Source organism: Diaphorina citri, unplaced genomic scaffold (genome assembly GCF_000475195.1).
Source record: "Diaphorina citri unplaced genomic scaffold, Diaci psyllid genome assembly version 1.1 scaffold263, whole genome shotgun sequence".
Taxonomy (NCBI): Eukaryota; Metazoa; Arthropoda; class Insecta; order Hemiptera; family Psyllidae; genus Diaphorina; species Diaphorina citri.
The window spans coordinates 52,260-72,071 of record NW_007377700.1 but is presented as its reverse complement, the minus strand read 5'-3'; the positions used below and the strand labels follow the sequence as shown (position 1 = coordinate 72,071).

The 19,812-nt window shown below is 37.0% G+C and overlaps 1 protein-coding gene across 1 annotated transcript in view; it reads right to left on the bottom strand.

Moving 5' to 3' along the window:
* Positions 1-18,890, bottom strand: part of LOC103506794 (dynamin) — a 49,538-nt gene extending 30,648 nt beyond the window's left edge. Inside the window, exons 1-9 of the mRNA XM_026821767.1 lie at positions 18,589-18,890; positions 13,684-13,757; positions 11,566-11,715; positions 9,123-9,369; positions 8,271-8,826; positions 5,031-5,188; positions 2,519-2,687; positions 1,909-2,031; positions 1,365-1,484 (exon numbers count right to left, since the gene is read on the bottom strand). Coding sequence (XP_026677568.1) covers positions 1,365-1,484; positions 1,909-2,031; positions 2,519-2,687; positions 5,031-5,188; positions 8,271-8,826; positions 9,123-9,369; positions 11,566-11,715; positions 13,684-13,757; positions 18,589-18,752 — 1,761 coding nt within the window. The 5' untranslated portion in view covers positions 18,753-18,890. The remainder of the gene's footprint in view (positions 1-1,364; positions 1,485-1,908; positions 2,032-2,518; positions 2,688-5,030; positions 5,189-8,270; positions 8,827-9,122; positions 9,370-11,565; positions 11,716-13,683; positions 13,758-18,588) is intronic.
* Positions 18,891-19,812: the final 922 nt, after the last annotated feature.

The window sequence follows — 19,812 nt, the reverse complement described above, 5'->3', positions numbered from 1 at the left end:
CTAGTAATAAATATACATCTACAGCCTTTTTTGACCGACTTCCTCTTTACTTCGGTTAGTAGACTATCATCTACAGAGGAATCTTTGGTGATACCACATTCATACCCCGTGAATTTTGTTAGCCCGACCAACACCAAACTTTCCAAGACTACGTCTTTCCCACCCAAGTGACAATGGACAACTGTATAGGTGTTACGTACAAATCACGAAGACTTTGAATTGATACCAAAGAAAATTTGAAATATCCCTCTCTCATCTGCACAATACATTACTTCTGTTGGCCTGTGCACAGGTACAATTCTACTGGCAAAGGAGATCCACAGAGAAGAAGTAATGATAAGAAGAAAAAAGTCCCGAAATAGATGGATGAATGTAATAATTTAATAAGTAAAACTGCTTTTACTCAAGGATATAGAAATATTATTGCTGAGTAGGTACTAAAACACCAAGACCCGTAAAAAAAGTGTAAAATGAATTAGAAACATAGAACTGTTATTTAAGTACATAGTTTAAATTGTTAGAATAGTCAGAGGAGGACGGAGGACTGAAATTAGTATTAGTAAAAAGAGTATCCATTTCGACAGATGCATCAATGAACATAAAACAGTGACAGTACGAGGACACAGTTGTAGCAATTCAAATTGAAAGAATCTTCCCAATTTTGACTTAGTCCATACCCAAAAGATTGAAAAAATTCCCCAACAATAAGAGATGCTCTTAAGGACAATACTGAATTGGCCCTTACCATTTTTTATGTTTCCCTAATTGAAACTGAGGCGGCCTGAAATCAGAATTTCCCTCGCAACAAGGCCATAATCAAAATTATAAAAATAATTATACTATAAACAATGGATAGTAAAAAGTGGCAGACTTAAAATGTTTTCGATTAACGCTCAATGAATAATGAAGGGCCTCTTTTTGTCAACAAGCAGGTTCAATAAGACATACAATGAAAAGCATAACGCAGAGCCCTACATACGTCAACAGTCTTGGTTTATATTACAAAGTATAATACTAGAGAGTGATAGTAACAGTCAAGTTAAACTAGCCCGTACACCAACTTTTGTTCTTCTTGAATGTCCGTACACGGCAAAGAATAGATCTTTCTTACAACTGCCAGAAAACGGCTACTTGGTCTGTGGCGTGTAACATCTCTTAGTAACGGTGTCAAATTTTGATTTGGCGAGGCGGAGTTCTTAACTTCGAGTGCAATCAAATACTAACAATACTGAACTTCAAAATAATATTTCTTGTCAGTTGTCTCCAGTCATGTCTGTTTTGTACCTCGTTGCCTGTCAGCTGTTTCTCACGCAGATCCTCGTTTATGTTATTTAAACGAGAAATGTGATGGTAGAAAATCTTACCTCATCGCCATTTGACTGATCGGTCGACTTCTCAGGGTACACACCAGCGCGTAGGAATGAAGCTTTCCACGAATCAACGTCATCTTGGTTTTCACAACTCAACTCTAGCTGTTTGTAATCCTGTAAATGAGATAGTGTCAATGTTAATTTTGCATATATTTTTTATTAAATTGTTTACACACAAGGATTCTCTCACATCTTTTTTATAAATTAGATTTTCGAACAAAGAACTGCCAAGAAAGCCTGGGTTAGAGGGTACTTTGTAAGGGCTAGGTCGCGGGTTCCAATCCCGCTGTTTGTCCCTACACCTAAGCCTCGGAGTGGGCTTTTTGTGTTTGGAGTTAAGCTGCTATCCCCGGGCCATCAAACCCAGAAACACCCTCCACTGGTATATTTCAACCTCCTCAGTTTCTTCAAAATTCACCTGCAGCACCTCTAAAGAGTCCGCACACTCAGGTTTATTCTAGAGGAAAGCTGTGAGTATGATCCCATTAAGGGGATACCAAGAGGTGCCATCCAGGCCAGAGGGCTTTGTTATCCTTACCTTGTAGACGTTTCTGCCTTCAGGATTGAACAGAGCGAACGTATGTCTTCGGGACATGAAGCCCTGTTCAACATCTCTCAGTTTGAGACCGTCCAGTGGTAACATGTATTTCTTTTCTCGTTCCTGAAAGCGCAAGAACATCCGAGCTAGAGACACACTTTGGAGTAAACTAAAACCCTGTCTATTGCTTCCTCTTTTTATGTCAACCTTTATTGCACTATTTGCAATCTGAATTTGAATTTTCAGTATGTCTTTTTGGTTTACTGTAACGCCTCGTCCGTTACCATTGTATAGGCATACTCATGTACCTACTGACTGTGACAGTATGCAATGCAGCCGTCACGATCAAATAGGAGGTAATAAGTTTACTGTCATTCCCAACATTTGACCAATGAAGGGTCACAAAAATGGTAATGGCCTCCTCATAAAGCTGATAATTCGTATAATGGTTGTTTAACTTTAAAATGAAACCAGCCAAGTGGTTTTCATTGAAAATTTCAGTGACTTTTGAGGTCGAATTTTTTGACACATGAAGCATATTTCGACTGTGAAACCTCCCAGGTGAGTTAGTAAATTAGAACAAATGGGCAAAAAAAGTATCTCTACCTACCTCTTCGTCTTTGAACCAGGAGATATTTTCAGAGGTCAGTACGAACCAATAATCTCTAGAGCCCCCTTTCATGATGCCAAGATTATGAATACACATCCATCCCTTCCTGATGACCTGGTTGCCGAGCTTTCTACCCGCCTTGTTGGAATTGTCGGTAGTTTGCTGAGCACTGAACATAACACTGTTTATTACAGCATTTATCAGAAGAAAACAAGGGACGATACAACAAACATGTAAGAAATATATTTCCAGATTGTTTTTGTAGTTCACATTTTGAGCATTAGGTACACTTGGGGTTCACCCATGTCAATATTAACGTTAATAATTGAAACGCTGATAAACTTTCTTGACTTGGCGGGGCGCTACCGCCGGACGATACAACAAACATGTAAGAAATATATTTCCAGATTGTTTTTGTAGTTCACATTTTGAGCATTAGGTACACTTGGGGTTCACCCCTGTCAAAATTAACGTTAATAATTGAAAAGCGGATAAACTTTCTTGACTTGGCGGGGCGCTACCGCGCTCCTTAACTATGTATCTTTTAGCATACAGACTCGGAACGTAAAGTAATTCGAGCTTATCTTTATCCCTTGACTTATTGCGTACTTCGAAACAATCAGGGGTAATAATGGTGCCCTCTACCCTTTCTTAATTAAAAAGCTATCCTTAAGTTTGGATTGTGGGGGTCCTTGGGTCAACATAATTCGATGGTACCGAATCCCTTGAAGAAATCTCGGATTTATCATTATTTTGCTATCATTTTTAGCTCATTTGAAAACACTCAAAATCCTTCTGCTCAAAATGTGAAATCAAGTGAGTCAAAAATTGCCGTTTCATAAATGAAAAAAAAAAAAAAAAAAAGATTCAAGGCTAGAAAAAAACTATGGCCGTTTATTCAAAAGCAGGCAAAAATGGTATTGAATTTAGTAGCATATACTACCTATCCAATAGGTAGGTATTGTTTTGTTGATTGGGGGGGAAACTAAAAGGCAATTTTTGACCAACAGCAAGCACAAAGCCCACAAAGAGATCCTTTTGGGAGATTAACTCCCGGTCCACCAATACATGGGGATTACCGGATTACTATATTTACTATGTTAACATAATATATTGTTACATTACTATGTTAATATATATTGTTACATTACTATGTTAACATACATGGGGATTATTACAGTTCGTCCCGACATAATGAGAGACAGAGGGGGCGTGTTTTAAGACAAGAGAGACCCGAACTAGCAACAAAGACATTCTCATGTTTGTTTTTTCCTCTAGTATGAGCAGGGTATATTCTATTCTATGAAGGTGGTGAAATTCGCAAACAAATTAACCCACGTCCTTCTGTTTACCAGGCAAAGTTGAGATTGAACCCACGCCTGTTAACCAGGCGAGCGTTTGGACCACTACATTACCGAGGCAGGTACGTAAGTAAGTGAGTAAAAATAGGTGAGTATATAGGTAGTAAGTAAGTATAAGCACAGAGCCGGAAAAACTTCGAAAACGCCGGGTAACCCGAACCTCCTGTATGCTATTTACGTATATTATGTTAAGGCTTATAAAAATAATTATACTATAAACAATGGATAGTAAAAAGTGGCAGACTTAAAATGTTTTCGATTAACGCTCAATGAATAATGAAGGCCTCTTTTCGTCAACAAGCAGGTTCAATAAGACATACAATGAAAAGCATAACGCAGAGCCCTACATACGTCAACAGTCTTGGTTTATATTACAAAGTATAATACTAGAGAGTGATAGTAACAGTCAAGTTAAACTAGCCCGTACACCAACTTTTGTTCTTCTTGAATGTCCGTACACGGCAAAGAATAGGTCTTTCTTACAACTGCCAGAAAACGGCTACTTGGTCTGTGGCGTGTAACATCTCTTAGTAACGGTGTCAAACTTTGACTTGGCGAGGCGGAGTCCTTAACTTCGAGTGCAATCAAATACTAACAATACTGAACTTCAAAATAATAACACTGAATATTTACTACTTGGAATAGTTTCAAATTTCAACTTTGACTCCCAAACCATTTCGTTGAAAAACAGGGATAGTTGGGAAAGTATGGACTTAAGATATGGCATGAACCTTAAATGTCTCGGTCTCGGCCACTCTTTGGGATGAAGCAAAATAATAACACTGAATATTTACTACTTGGAATAGTTTCAAATTTCAACTTTGACTCCCAAACCATTTCGTTGAAAAACAGGGATAATTGGGAAAGTATGGACTTAAGATATGGCATGAACCTTAAATGTCTCGGTCTAGGCCACTCTTTGGGATGAAAGCAATCTGATTGGGTAATCCAAATGCTATAATTAACAAATCAGATTGCTCCAATAATCCAATTGAATTGACTTTAATCTCAAAGTGTGGCCTAGGCATAGAACGTCGATCAAAATGTTGGGGAATCAAATGCATAAGTCTTGTCACCTAATGAAATAGGGGGTTTCAAGTGAAAAAGGACAAAAACCAAAATGCTCAAGGGTAGAATGGCCATTCACTTACTTTGCAAAGCCAATGAAATCTTCATGATTGGTGTTCATGTAAGCTAACTCGCAATCGACTAGAAGGACAATTTGTTCTTTACATTGCTGTTCACGATTTCTCACATAGGAAGTGATTATACGTTCGGTCTCCTCTCGCAATCTCGGATACCTGGACATCTGAAACAACAAGTACAAAAGATCAGTTTTAGAGTATTGAACGAACGAAAATATACATATAACTCTCTGTTTGCATGGTCGTTTATACGACGACATCGAAAGTGGCTTGCATGAATACCCATAGCCAATGATTTAGCTTTTTTCTACCTCGGTAAACTCGGAAGCAGTACCACACTATTTCCGTCACCGACAGATAAACCTATCAAACTTAACTATTGAGCAAAGTCTATAAATCCTACCTTATCGGTGCAAATACGAACAACATTAGACAACTCGGCTACCACCAAGTCCACACACTTGAGGGCGGGCTCTTTTAACCTGGAGATTTGCTTCTTCACAATCGCCTCGAATGCCATGTCCGGGGTGAACAGACCAACCCGAATACCGTGAATGTTTCGAATAGCGAACGCGATCTCCCGCCGTAATTCCTTCTCAAAAAAAAACTAAAAAAAAAAAAAAAAAAAAAAAAAAAACACCCTTAACACCTCAGATTTGTTCATCAAATTGTCTATTGTCGTTAAATAAAGTGAAAGAATAAGTTAGACTGAATCATTTCAAACTGGATCCAGTGAAATCAACTTGACAAACAAATCTTTGATCCTATGACTACAAAATGACTCCAGTCAGCAGTACTGTTCGTGAGGGGCACACAAAAATCAAGAAAAATGTTTCATGAAATTGACTTTTAAAATTACTATGGTTAGTATAAACCCTCCACCTCCACCACCAAATAAACCCAGTTATAGTCATTCAAGCATGTTAGAAAACTTTTTGTCCACCTTCTTTTTCGGAAATTAGTTCATGTTCATCTCAAAATAATACGGTTTTGTAGGGACTAAATGCACTGAAAAATGGTCTAGCTTTTTTTTATTGCAAGAAAAACATCACAATCTTCTGCACATTCAAGTTGCTAGGAAAACACAATAACTGTCTGAAATGGTTTCAAAACCTTTATATTCTAGACCTAATGTCATGCTCTAACCTCTACATGTCTCAACCTTGTTTATAAAATCCAACATATTCAAATGGGAATATGGGCTCACCTCAGATGAAAACGAACAAATACAATGGCCTTTTCTATAGTAAAAATAAAATCAAAAAATACCATTTTAGCATACACCAACGCTAGAGTGAGAGCTTCTAAAAAAATAATAAAACTAAAAACAAGCATTACATTCAGACCCAACAACACTGTCCTAAAATTTGTGTTACCTTCGATTTTAGAGGTTCATTGATTTTAAAGGAAAATTGTTATCAATCTGGACGCTATATCAAAACTTAAAAAAGACATAATCAATAAATTTTGAATAATTAAAGTAAACCAACGGAAAAACTACGAGTACCTAAGTTGAAACTCTGGAATCCATAAACCAAGACTGTTAGCATGTATAGGTCGAAATGCTACACTAGTCTTTTCTACAAGAAATGTACCTACATTGAATACTTTGGGGGGTTTTCCCATTCGTTGGGTATTATTATTATTAAAACTAACTGTAATAAGAGCATTAATTACTACATGAGACAACCAACAATGATAGAAAGAACTATGACAATGTACAAAATATGTACACGCTAGACGTACAAAATACACACAATCAACTTACCCGACAAGACAAGAGACAATTTTTTTACTAGTAGGTAATTATTGTCCCCACTAGATTTTATATGTTACGTTGGCTATAAGAACGAAATTAGTTTTTATCCGTCCATTTGGGTCCCAGTTTGAATTTTTTCTTAATATTATTAGGGTACATTGATTTTATATGGAACCGGACTGTGAAAAAGTAGGATTGGAATAAGTCCAATTTTTTTTAAAAAGCAGGAATAAGTGGAATATGTGATAGTGTCCCAAAATAATGATTTTAGCAAATGATTTACTGGTTTTTTTTTTTTTTTTTTTTTTTTTTTTTTTTGTCGCTCCTAGGACTCAAACGCAGTCCCTCGGTTCCGAATTCAATGTCTTATCCGTAGTTAACTAGGACCGAATACCATGACAGTAACTTGTATAGTTGCTATGGTTAAGTTTAACTCGGGATTTGAAATATTTTCACTCATAGAAAGCAAGGCACACAGTTTGACACAGTCAAAGCAAAATGATTGTGCAAAACATGAAAAATTTCACCATCACTTTCCTTCCTATTGGATAAGGAAAGTAAAAAAAAAGTTCTTAAAAGCATGTAAAGCCATTAAGTATAGTTCACAGTGTGAAATATTTTCACTCATAGAAAGCAAGGCACACAGTTTGACACAGTCAAAGCAAAATGATTGTGCAAAACATGAAAAATTTCACCATTACTTTCCTTCCTATTGGATAAGGAAAGTAAAAAAAAGTTCTTAAAAGCATGTAAAGCCATTAAGTAAAGTTCACAGTAAACAACACAGTCCTCACGAGCGTACAGGGACGAATGTCCTGAAGTACTAATTACCTCTTGTGCACTAATTACCTGAAGTAACTTCCCAGATTTCAATATGAAATTTCGAATTTTCATATCTTACGTTAGTTTAGACAAGGGTAACCTAACATAGCAACTATTGAATATTCAAAACATGCAAAAAAAAACTTTACGTACTAGGAGAAATACCTACCCATTCATGTATTATCTAAAATGTTTTAAGGGGACGTACATATAAAGCAAAAACAACTAAGAAATAGGTGTTTTCAAAAACCATGCGTGCATTCTCAGATTTACAGTAGCTTTTAAGTCACCAGCACAAGTTAGTGATATCTTCAAGACGAGACTTCATGAAAAAAATATTCAAGTATTTTTCAATACCGTTAGCCAAACGTTTAACAAAAAGACCGCTCGAGATAATTGTGGTATAACAATCAAAGCGATGCATGAATACCCATAGCCAATGATTTAGCTTTTTTCTACCTCGGTAAACTCGGAAGCAGTACCACACTATTTCCGTCACCGACAGATTAACCTATCAAACTTAACTATTGAGCTGCATGAATACCCATAGCCAATGATTTAGCTTTTTTCTACCTCGGTAAACTCGGAAGCAGTACCACACTATTTCCGTCACCGACAGATAAACCTATCAAACTTAACTATTGAGCAAAGTCTATAAATCCTACCTTATCGGTGCAAATACGAACAACATTAGACAACTCGGCTACCACCAAGTCCACACACTTGAGGGCGGGCTCTTTTAACCTGGAGATTTGCTTCTTCACAATCGCCTCGAATGCCATGTCCGGGGTGAACAGACCAACCCGAATACCGTGAATGTTTCGAATAGCGAACGCGATCTCCCGCCGTAATTCCTTCTCATCGAACTCCATCTTGACAATCTCGAACGGGAATCTTTCGTGGAATAATCGATTGATTTTGGCGCCACCGGAAAGCTCCATGGTATTGATTTGCGCCGAGCCAGAACCTTCAATCGTTCGTTCAAAGTCGGACTGAAGCTGCTGGATCATTTGTAACATTGCTTTGGTTTTGATGGAAGGGTCATCGGGTCTGAAGTGTTTGAACTGTTCCACATCCTTCTCCAGAGTGAGCAACTGCTTCTGGAGACGATCACGTAGACCGGGTAACGTGTCTCGGATGTGATTGGTGAGTTGCTGATTGAGAACTCGTTGCAAGTATGGAGTTCCAAGCCTATCCGCCAGGTGACGGTATGAGGGATGTCTGGAATCGAAACAAGTAAGGGAGATTATAGAAGATGCACAAGAAATGAACAAGAGGAGAGTTGGTATCGGGTACCCTAATAGATTTAGTCAGAAGACTAGTAATCGCTTCAATCCAGTGAACCCCATGAACTTTGTTTGTTGGTACCTATAGAAGAAACGCCTTATATTATAACGAGGGACATTAGACTGTCAGCGGAGAACATTGAGAGCCGAATTAAGAAAACAGACCAGGTTAACAGTTTTTCTAGCAATTAGTTAAACAATATCTTGTTTACTTAAATAATTCTTGGTAACCCTCTTCCACATTTTTTGGCAGTCAAAATAAAAAGAAACAAACCTGGAGGGTCAACCTCTTTAGCCAATTTTAAAGCATCAGAGTTTGCAAGATCGGAATTAGCAGGCGTTACTGCCAATATCAAACAGTTATCTCGCTTTATAAATTGTAATATCATGGACTTGATTTGGTATTCTATGTCTGCAGGCTGATCACCTATAGGTACTTTTGTCATGCCAGGGAGATCAACTAAAGTTAAATTGAGCACTGGAACACAAAAACTTACAGGGTAGTATCTACTTTTTGTGCAAAGAAAATAAAACACTAATGTAAATTAGAAAACTCTCTTTCAAAGACATTGAAAAAGAGGACAAGATGTTTATACCTTTCTTGTATGAAAAGAGCTACAAAAAATAAATAAAAATTCAAAGACATTGAAAAAAAGGAAAAGAGTTTTTTTTTTTTTACCTTTCTTTTTTGAAAAAAGCTAAAAAAAAAAAAAAAAAAAAAAAAATCATACAAGTATAGTTTAGAATCTTGATACGTTCATTTTTAATGGTAACAACTAATTTTAGTCATGAGCAGAAAAAGTCAAAACGGTGTTTTTCTAGAAATCCATTTGTGCAATAAAGTATCAAGATTGTAAAAAAAACAATGCTAAGAGTTTATTCTGAAAACACATTAATGGGAGATTAACTCCAAAATATTAAATTGTTCTTTTCAATAAATTTAAAATCCACAACTCAAGGGAGGGACCATTAAATTGTGAAAGGATGAACCCCCTTGTCAGTACAAACAAATACAGAATAAGGAACCAAGTTTAAATTTCGTTTTCAGAATAAACTTTCATTCATAAGCAACATGTCAAAATATACATCCAAGCATCAATACTAAGACTTATTGATGACAAAGGTTGAATTTCAAATGTAGATGCCAAGATCGAACTGTTTACCATCAGGATCAACTTGTTTGGCAATTTGCAAAGCGTCTGAAGTTGCCAAATCGGTGTTGGCTGGAGTGACAGCCAGAATGAGACAAGTCTCTTTCGTGATGAATTGGAAAAGCATGTCTTTGATTTGCTGTTCAATATCAATCGGCTGATCCCCAACCGGGACTTTGGTTAATCCAGGTAAATCGATGAGGGTAATGTTCAACACTAGGGAAGTTTACAGTAGAAAATTGTGTAAGCAAAATATGAACCAAGGAGAAGAAATAGTTAAGAACAACATGAAGCTACACTCTAAAACCGGGTGTTAAATTTAGTTTGATATCTGAATCTTTCTATTTAGGTCGATCCATCATCATCTCATTTAATACGTTCTCTATTGTGTCATTCATTACACCTGGTACCAGATTTCCCCCCCATCTTCATGGATTATGTACCTATATGTATTATTAAAAACTGTATCCTACTCTAATCCTTTCTTCTGATATGATATACGATAGAATAACCACACTGGAAGATTGTTCTTGTCCCAAATGAATTGGCTGTGACAGAGAATCTAAATGAACATAAATGTATAATATAAAAGTCGAATCGTTGATTGCTATTTCTAAACTGCACATAAAGAGGAGAGTTGGTATCGGGTATTCGGGTACCCTAATAGATTTAGTCAGAAGACTAGTAATCGCTTCAATCCAGTGAACCCCATGAACTTTGTTTATTGGTACCTATAGAAGAAACGCCTTATATTATAACGAGGGACATTAGACTGTCAGCGGAGAACATTGAGAGCCGAACAGTTTTTCTAGCAATTAGTGAGACCGAGTTACACACCCTAAGTGAGACTGAGTTACTTCTCTTTGTCACTTCTCAACTACAACTCGAAAACATACTCGCACAGAATTTGTTGGGAAAATTCCTGACAAACATTCATTCTTACCTCAAGTTCAACTTACATTACATTACATTGAAATAAGTGAGACTGAGTTACTTCTCTTTGTCACTTCTCAACTACAACTCGAAAACATACTCGCACAGAATTTGTTGGGAAAATTCCTGACAATCATTCATTCTTACCTCAAGTTCAACTTACATTACATTACATTGAAATGGGGGTCATTTCTGACGAAATTCCTGTTTGCGGAGTCCAGTATGTAGGACTATTGCACCCCTAAACAATCAACTCACCCTAAGAAGAATTTTCGTTCAGCAGCAAGAGCGGCTTTGATATCTTTCCTTCCCTCAATATCTTTCTGACTACGATTGACGACACCAATGTACCCTCGTCGTAGGGGTAGCAATTTATTTTCCAAGATCTCCCGGGCATCTGTTCACTTCTTACGTGGTCAAACTAATCAAACATGTAAGAAATTTTATACAACGTATAACTTTCCCAACTACATTCCCCAATTTGATTCCAATACCTACTAGTTTCCATTTGAAATCTTTGGACAGAAAAAAAACAAATTTGAGCTGTAAAATCTTAACCAGTGATTGGCTAACTAACAAGAACAACTTACCATTAGGAGAATATACCCGTAGATTAATAGGAACATTGGATATTCCCTTGTTAGAGCCCGTGATGCGATCTGTTTCGGCTTCAATTTCCCGACGCACTTCGTCGAAATCGACAAACTTTTTGCCCTTACAATGTAAGAACTCAGCATATTCTGGAAAAAAAAAGCAAAATACATATATAAATTCTGCACCAAATACATAAGACCTTGTTTAGACTGCAGGAGTAAAGGGACTTTTCAGTCTCATTTCGGCAGTATGAGCACCTATCTCCATACATATTGGGTTTTGAGTTTTTGAGTCAGCTATGTATGATTGATTCCTAGGATGTATCATGCCCATGATTAATTCACCAGGGATGGGGTTACTTTAAGTATTTCATTGTATGTATTTCAAACACCTAATATGTTAATATTTATGTACCTATGTCACTATAAAAATGTGACCATGCTTGATTTGGAAACAAAAAATGTGTTGCGTTGGGTTGTCATCTGAAAGGGTGACCATGTGAGGGAAAGGGTGACCACAAAGATATGTGCTGTTGGCTATTTCAGGGTGCACTCAGCGGACTCAGCCCCATGAAGACAATTGAGGAGCTGATTGAAATTCTACAAAAAAAAAATCTCTGGTTGAGTAAAACAATAAAGGGACTTTTCAGTCTCATTCTGGTAGGACAAACAAGGTATATTCTATTCCATTCTACTCCACTACTAGGTATAGACCCTATGGAGGCTGTAAAAGCAACCTTTTGTTAAATGTAAGACTCAGGTTCAATCTGTTTGCCAGAATGTAAATTTGGACTGTCTCCAACATAAAATTTATAACTGTTTAATAGAACCTAGACTTGGAAATTATATCAAACGCTGCAGGATAGAGATCAATTGGAAAGTTTAATTGAAAATATTCTGTGATGGAAAAGTCATTAGAAAAAGAGTTGATTAGTTGTATTAGTAAGCAGTATGAGCAGGGTATATTCTATTCTATGAAGGTGGTGAAATTCGCAAACAAATTAACCCACGTCCTTCTGTTTACCAGGCAAAGTTGGGATTGAACCCACGCCTGTTAACCAGGCGAGCGTTTGGACCACTACATTACCGAGGCAGGTCATGAGTAGATATCTCACTTGAAAACGAGACATTTCGGATAAAAAACATGAAGTTCCGCGAAAGTAACTCTCAGAAAGAGCAACCACTACCAAAGGACAATCGTAACATTACTTTTTCAACAAATACTGGTTTACCGGCGCATAACCCAAATCAATCGCCCCCTGAGTCCTTCAGGGATCCCATAGAGATCCTTTTCTTCGGGAGACTCCCGGTCCACCAATACATGGGGATTACCGGATTACTATATTATGTTCCAATTGTTATATTACTTTGTTAACATAATATATTGTTACATTACTATGTTAATACATATTGTTACATTACTATGTTAACATACATGGGTATTATTACAGTTCGTCCCGACATAATGAGAGACAGAGGGGGCGTTTTTTAAGACAAGAGAGACCCGAACTAGCAACAAAGACATTCTCATGTTTGTTTTTTCCTCTTTTTTTTCAATCTGCATAATAGTAATTACAGTTTGGGGCCTTATTTCAACATAGACAATATACGTTGCAATTCTTCCACATGTACGAAGTATTAACATTCCATTAGAGTAAATTACAAGTACATAAACACGGTCTGTTCTATTCGAGGAAATCCCACGTTCTCTGGATTTCGTATCAGACTAGGTAGGTATTCAAACACAGATTGAGTTTTCACTCCCTAGGATAGTCTTTACGAGTCTTGTCCTTTGATCTAAGTCTGAGATGGATTCGTAGAAACGAGATGGAGGGTGGCTCCAACCTTTGTCATAAGAGATCGACTCAGTTTTCCATTTATCCGGGAGATTGAGCTTTATCCTCGCTTGCATTTGAGAAATTGATCACAGAGTATTGCACTGAAGCATCAATTCTAAGCATCAGATTGGCCAAAATTTATTTCCGTCTGACTTGGCAGTCAGTGCTTTTTTTTTGTATACAGGTCTAAAGAGTTATGTGCTGCAAAATACCCAAGACATTGATCTCGCCTAATGATTACCTCCCACTCTAGTCTATTGGGGAATTTTCCACGTACCTGTCATGGAATTGATGAGCTGCAAGACAAGAGGTCGTCGGGTGACGATTCCAGACCCACGAGGGAGGAAATCCCTGAAAACAAAAAAAATAGGTGAGCGTAAGTAAGTGAGTAAAAATAGGTGAGTATATAGGTAGTAAGTAAGTATAAGCACAGAGCCGGAAAAACTTCGAAAACGCCGGGTAATCCGAACCTCCTGTATGCTATTTACGTATATTATGTTAAGGGGGTCTCTTCTTGATCCCTTGTGTGCCGCATCCACTTTTGTTTAGGACTATTGCACTGTCTGTAGGCCAGTGATCACTAGGTTTAGACCAAAGGGTGCAAACAGTGACCTTGAGCTGTACAGTCCCATGTTGAGAGATAAGGCAAGTGCTGTTTGGAGATCATGTTTTGTCTCGAAATATACGAACAATGATAATATAGGGAATCCGTCATCGTCTTTGTATAATAATAACGCAATTGATAATAAAAAACAAAAAAACAAATCCAATAGTTTGGGACTTCTGTGTAGTGATTTTCATCAGTCAGTTGATAAGTACTTCTGAGCACATGTGTTGATGATAAGAGATTAAAATATCTTCATGTGTATGTTGCCAATGAACACCTGTTCTATTGTTCGGGGGGTGGGGGGAACATATGAGACAAATGCATTCTACCAGTCTTCATTTGACTTCTAGCACGACAAAGTTTCCTTTCTACTCCAACTGAAGTCACCGTTTACTACACCTAAGACCGTGCCCAACCATAATGGGAGGAACAGAAACGTAATCCATGTGAAATAATGAACATACCGAGTTGTATACGCAAGCTATGACTAACGCTACGAGGAAATAATTCTGTAGTGTCTTCACAAACCTAAGGAATATGATGTTGGACTTTATCGCACATCAGAAAACCCAACATCCACGATTATATTTATCATGAGTTACCTTCGTTTAAAATGAAGAAATCGCGATTGTTATACGCAAAAATCCGTTCATATTTATAGTGTCAGGCATGGAAAATAAGAGGGTAGCTGGGGGAATGAAAATTATTAAGACAGGCAGTTCCAAAAAAAACACCCCCCCCCCCCCTAGTTTTTGACTTTTTTTTCTTCTTTTTTTCCCCCAAGGTCCCCCCAGGCTGCAAAGAATTCATTATTAATACACAAGATTTTCAACCTTCATCCATGTGTGTGCCTGTGCTCAATCTGATATTATTTCAGTTGGATCCGAAGCCCTTGTTCTATCCCCATTTCCCCCACGATAAAGTACACAAACTCATGTTATGGTACAATACATCGTATTCAGATCTAGGCAGACTATGCCATATCTCTATCCGCTGTATGCATAATATGTATTCTGTCATATGTAACTATAACTATACAAATACAGGCCGTATCAGTTTAACATCCATATTTCGTAATCCTTGAACCCCCTAGTTTAACAAATCACTTTCATGCCTCTGTCATTAGCAACTACATTTCCGCCACTGAGATTTAAACTTTATATTTGGCATGGAAACAATCTGTATTGGTCGGTCAGTAGGATATAGGAAACTTTCAACTCAACACAACACAACAAACGTTCTTCGATCACTGAAGGTAAGCAACGTCGAGAGAGGATAGTCAATGGATGACCACTTCTGAGCACGTAACGTGTGAAAAGAAATTGTCGTAACAAAAATCTTGGTGCTTGGGCTCACTCTATTAGATACTTTCAGTAACTGTGAAAATAGTGTTCCTAACAGAGCACCATACCTACCCAGCTACAACCCACTAAAAACCTACACGTCTGATGGTTCCGATGCACTCTGCACTCGGAACCAAATTGACTTCTATTGCGGCGCTAGACCGATCTACTAGTATGTAAGGTCCGTCATTCGCTGTCTATTAATTTTCACTCCTAAGCTAATAGTGTGATAGTAAATGTGCCATTATTGTCATTAAGATAGACAGACAGGTTTATGGCACGAAGGGTTAATCACTAATTTATCATTTAATAACTGATACCTCTCAAAGAGGACAAGGTTATTTCCAGATTCTCCTTTTCACTCTCTCTCACACACATTAACTTTTTTGTTTTTATTCACTGTCTTTGTTGGCCTACTGGTTACTTTCATATAATGGAACCTGCAGATCATCAATTTCGTACCAACATATGAGATTCATATAAGAATCATGCGTGAACTCTAACCTCTGAATTTCAACACAACAGGGTTTCTTTCTACTGCTTACTAAAACCTACCAATGAAATCCCTATGAAGCCTAGAATAGCATGTATTAAAAACATAAATTTCTGTGATAAACCCAAAAGTTTTTAGCTCAATAAAGGAGGGGATGGGTAGAAGGGAGTTGGTATCAAAACTGCCTAGAAAGAAACAAAGAAAAAATACTTATAAGAAATCAAAGCATGCCCAAAAAGACTAGTAAGTAGGTACCTAGTATTTTTGACAAAAATACAGTGGGTACTTAGTTAATAGCTAAAAATTCACATCTACTTATCAGTTCTTAGGAGGTGATAATTATGACAATAGATGGGTGTTAACACTTCAAGAAAAAATATTCCATTCAACTAAATGACTGGATAGATAGATTTACCAGCTACAGTAATGAATGATACAATTTCTATATCCATAGTGATTACTGAAATGAAATATTTTACCATCCATCACACATTTGCACAGTATGGTTGGACAAAAGGAATTATTATTCATCTCTTTGTCCATACATGGTGAGTTTGAAGTAAGCTATGTATGATTGTTTCCTAGGATGTACATATAATGCCCATGATTAACATCTTTTACACATTTGCACAGTATTATTAAAGAGAAAAGGGCTTATTATTGATCGATTTGGCCTATCTCCGAAGGAATTATTATTCATCTCTTTGTCCATACATGGTGAGTTTGAAGTAAGCTATGTATGATTGTTTCCTAGGATGTACATATAATGCCTATGATTAACATCTTTTACACATTTGCACAGTATTATTAAAGAGAAAAGGGCTTATTATTGATCGATTTGACCTATCTCCACGTAAGTAAGTGAGTAAAAATAGGTGAGTATATAGGTAGTAAGTAAGTATAAGCACAGAGCCGGAAAAACTTCGAAAACGCCGGGTAATCCGAACCTCCTGTATGCTATTTACGTATATTATGTTAAGGGGGTCTCTTCTTGATCCCTTGTGTGCCGCATCCACTTTTGTTTAGGACTATTGCACTGTCTGTAGGCCAGTGATCACTAGGTTTAGACCAAAGGGTGCAAACAGTGACCTTGAGCTGTACAGTCCCATGTTGAGAGATAAGGCAAGTGCTGTTTGGAGATCATGTTTTGTCTCGAAATATACGAACAATGATAATATAGGGAATCCGTCATCGTCTTTGTATAATAATCACTGTCTGTAGGCCAGTGATCACTAGGTTTAGACCAAAGGGTGCAAACAGTGACCTTGAGCTGTACAGTCCCATGTTGAGAGATAAGACAAGTGCTGTTTGTAAAAAAAGAGACAGAATTGACGAGATCATGTTTTGTCTCGAAATATACGAACAATGATAATATAGGGAATCCGTCATCGTCTTTGTATAATAATAACAACGCAATTGATAATAAAAAACAAAAAAACAAATCCAATAGTTTGGGACTTCTGTGTAGTGATTTTCATCAGTCAGTTGATAAGTACTTCTGAGCACATGTGTTGATGATAAGAGATTAAAATATCTTCATGTGTATGTTGCCAATGAACACCTGTTCTATTGTTCGGGGGGTGGGGGGAACATATGAGACAAATGCATTCTACCAGTCTTCATTTGACTTCTAGCACGACAAAGTTTCCTTTCTACTCCAACTGAAGTCACCGTTTACTACACCTAAGACCGTGCCCAACCATAATGGGAGGAACAGAAACGTAATCCATGTGAAATAATGAACATACCGAGTTGTATACGCAAGCTAATTAGTAAGCACAACACCTAATCTTGCAACTACTTACTACTAGCCATAATGATAGGTAATTCACTACAACCTACTGGCCAATATCCCATAAAGAAAAAAAAAGAGCATACAAAAGAAAATCTTCAAAAAAACCTTGCATTACTATAAATGTTTCAAACTAATCAGATTTTTAAATCTTCAAGTGTTCAGTCCATTGGCAATATTATAGGTAAGTAGTTCTTGCAGTTTGTATTTACACACAGAAAGTCCCTTGACAAATAGTGCAATTCTAAGTACCTTGCAATTCTAAGTACTTTGAATTTTTCTTTTTTTCAAATAAAAGTCAAAAATATCAAAAAGTGGCTCAAAATCAAGACAAAGAGTGTGACTCTACTTTAATTTTTTTCTTTTTTTTTTTTTTCATATGAAAGTGAAAAATGTGAAAAACTGCCTCAAATCAATTCAATTTCTACACAAAATTACGAATAACTGTACATGACCTAACACACTTTGATTGCAAAATAAAATTATGTAAACCAAATTTTCAGCACAAAATGAAGATACCTACCTAAAACTTGAAGTGCTTATGTGTTTATTTATAACTTTGTAATTAATGCACATATTATTGAAGCATAATACTCTTTGTTTAAAGTTTCTGTGATAACACCAAGTTAGTATTGATTTCTCATCAAGATTCAATAGAATTTTGTAAAACTGTTATTGTTAATCATACAGGTTTCTGTTACCCATATGACCATAATGACAGATAAATCATTGGTCTTAAATTATTTTAGAGGATATTGTGAAATTGTGACAAGAGCTCTTTGGTGTTAGGTTTAGGAAATGGGTATATTCCTTCACATGAACTTGATGTAAACAAGGGGGTACTGAGTAGGTGGGATGGGACCAAGGGAGGTTGTAAGGTGGTCTATCCGTTGACCTAGAACCTTAATGATTGTCCATCTAGTGGGCATAGATAAAACGGTACTTACCTGCCTACAAAGTTTTCTAAAACGGAACTTTTGCCAGCACTTTGACCTCCCACAACAGCAATTTGTGGAAGGTCCATCTGCATGGGGACACCCAGTTGTGTGAAAGCATCTTGAAGTTTATTTACGATGGGAATAAGCTGTTCAAGTCCTGGATTACCCGCCATCAGTGAAATTTACACTTGATAAAAAAGCTCAAAAGTTCAGGCAACCATCACTACTACCTCACAGAATTTGTTTCAATATTTTCTTTCAAAACCAAGATGGCAGTAAAGAGTATGACTAATCGATAAACACTGCTCTGCTGCGCGATATACAACTATCGATATCTGCTCAACATCGATACGGGTGTTGATATCGAAATGAAAATCAAGTTTCTCCAATAGGGGAGAGTGGGGTAAAGTGGCACAGAGCAGAAATCAATAACACTCGTATTTTTTCTGCTCGCTCTATCAGCTCAATGCAGACTAGTTTAATTTTTTAAGAAATGTTTCATTTCGCCCTGATTCTCCCTATAAATATAGATATTTTGCTGCACGGGAGAGAGGATTAATCTGAACATGCTTGAAAATGAAAATACTCCTTTCCACTTATTGCGCGACTGCAAAGCAACGATTTTCGACTGTTTCAGCGATTAATCGTAAGGTAGCACGTAACATCGAACTTAACAGTACGGTCGATATCTGACCCTACAGTTACTTTTTTGTACTTAAATCCCAGGGTGCAATTCTTTGTCACAACGAAGAACGAAGGCAGAATGTGTGTAAAAGTCGTTCGAAGTTAACGCCGAAAAATATTCAGAAAAATCAATCACCCTTCCTCAAAATTCCACCCACTCTCATGTTATTAAAAAAAGCTCTCGAGTTATTTACCATCAGGTACCTACCTATTAAATTTCTCAATTTACTTTGGCATACTAGCGCCCGTTATAAAATATTAATCGAAATTTTTAAAAATAATATAGGGCTATAGGCTATAGGGATAGAAGGAGGTACATACATAACAGAGGTAGGTATCTACCCTATTCTAAAAGTTACAAACCGGCCTCCATCTTTACTTTCACGTCCACCTCTCTTAGGTTAGGTTAGGTTGGGTTAGGTTAGGTTGGGTTAGGTTAGGTTAGGTTTGGAATCATACAAAATTTCGTCCTCTGCTTTTTGTTAATTTTTTGAGTGCACTCAAAACCGAGTGAATCTTTGAGTGAACTCGTTAGAATGCATTGGAGAC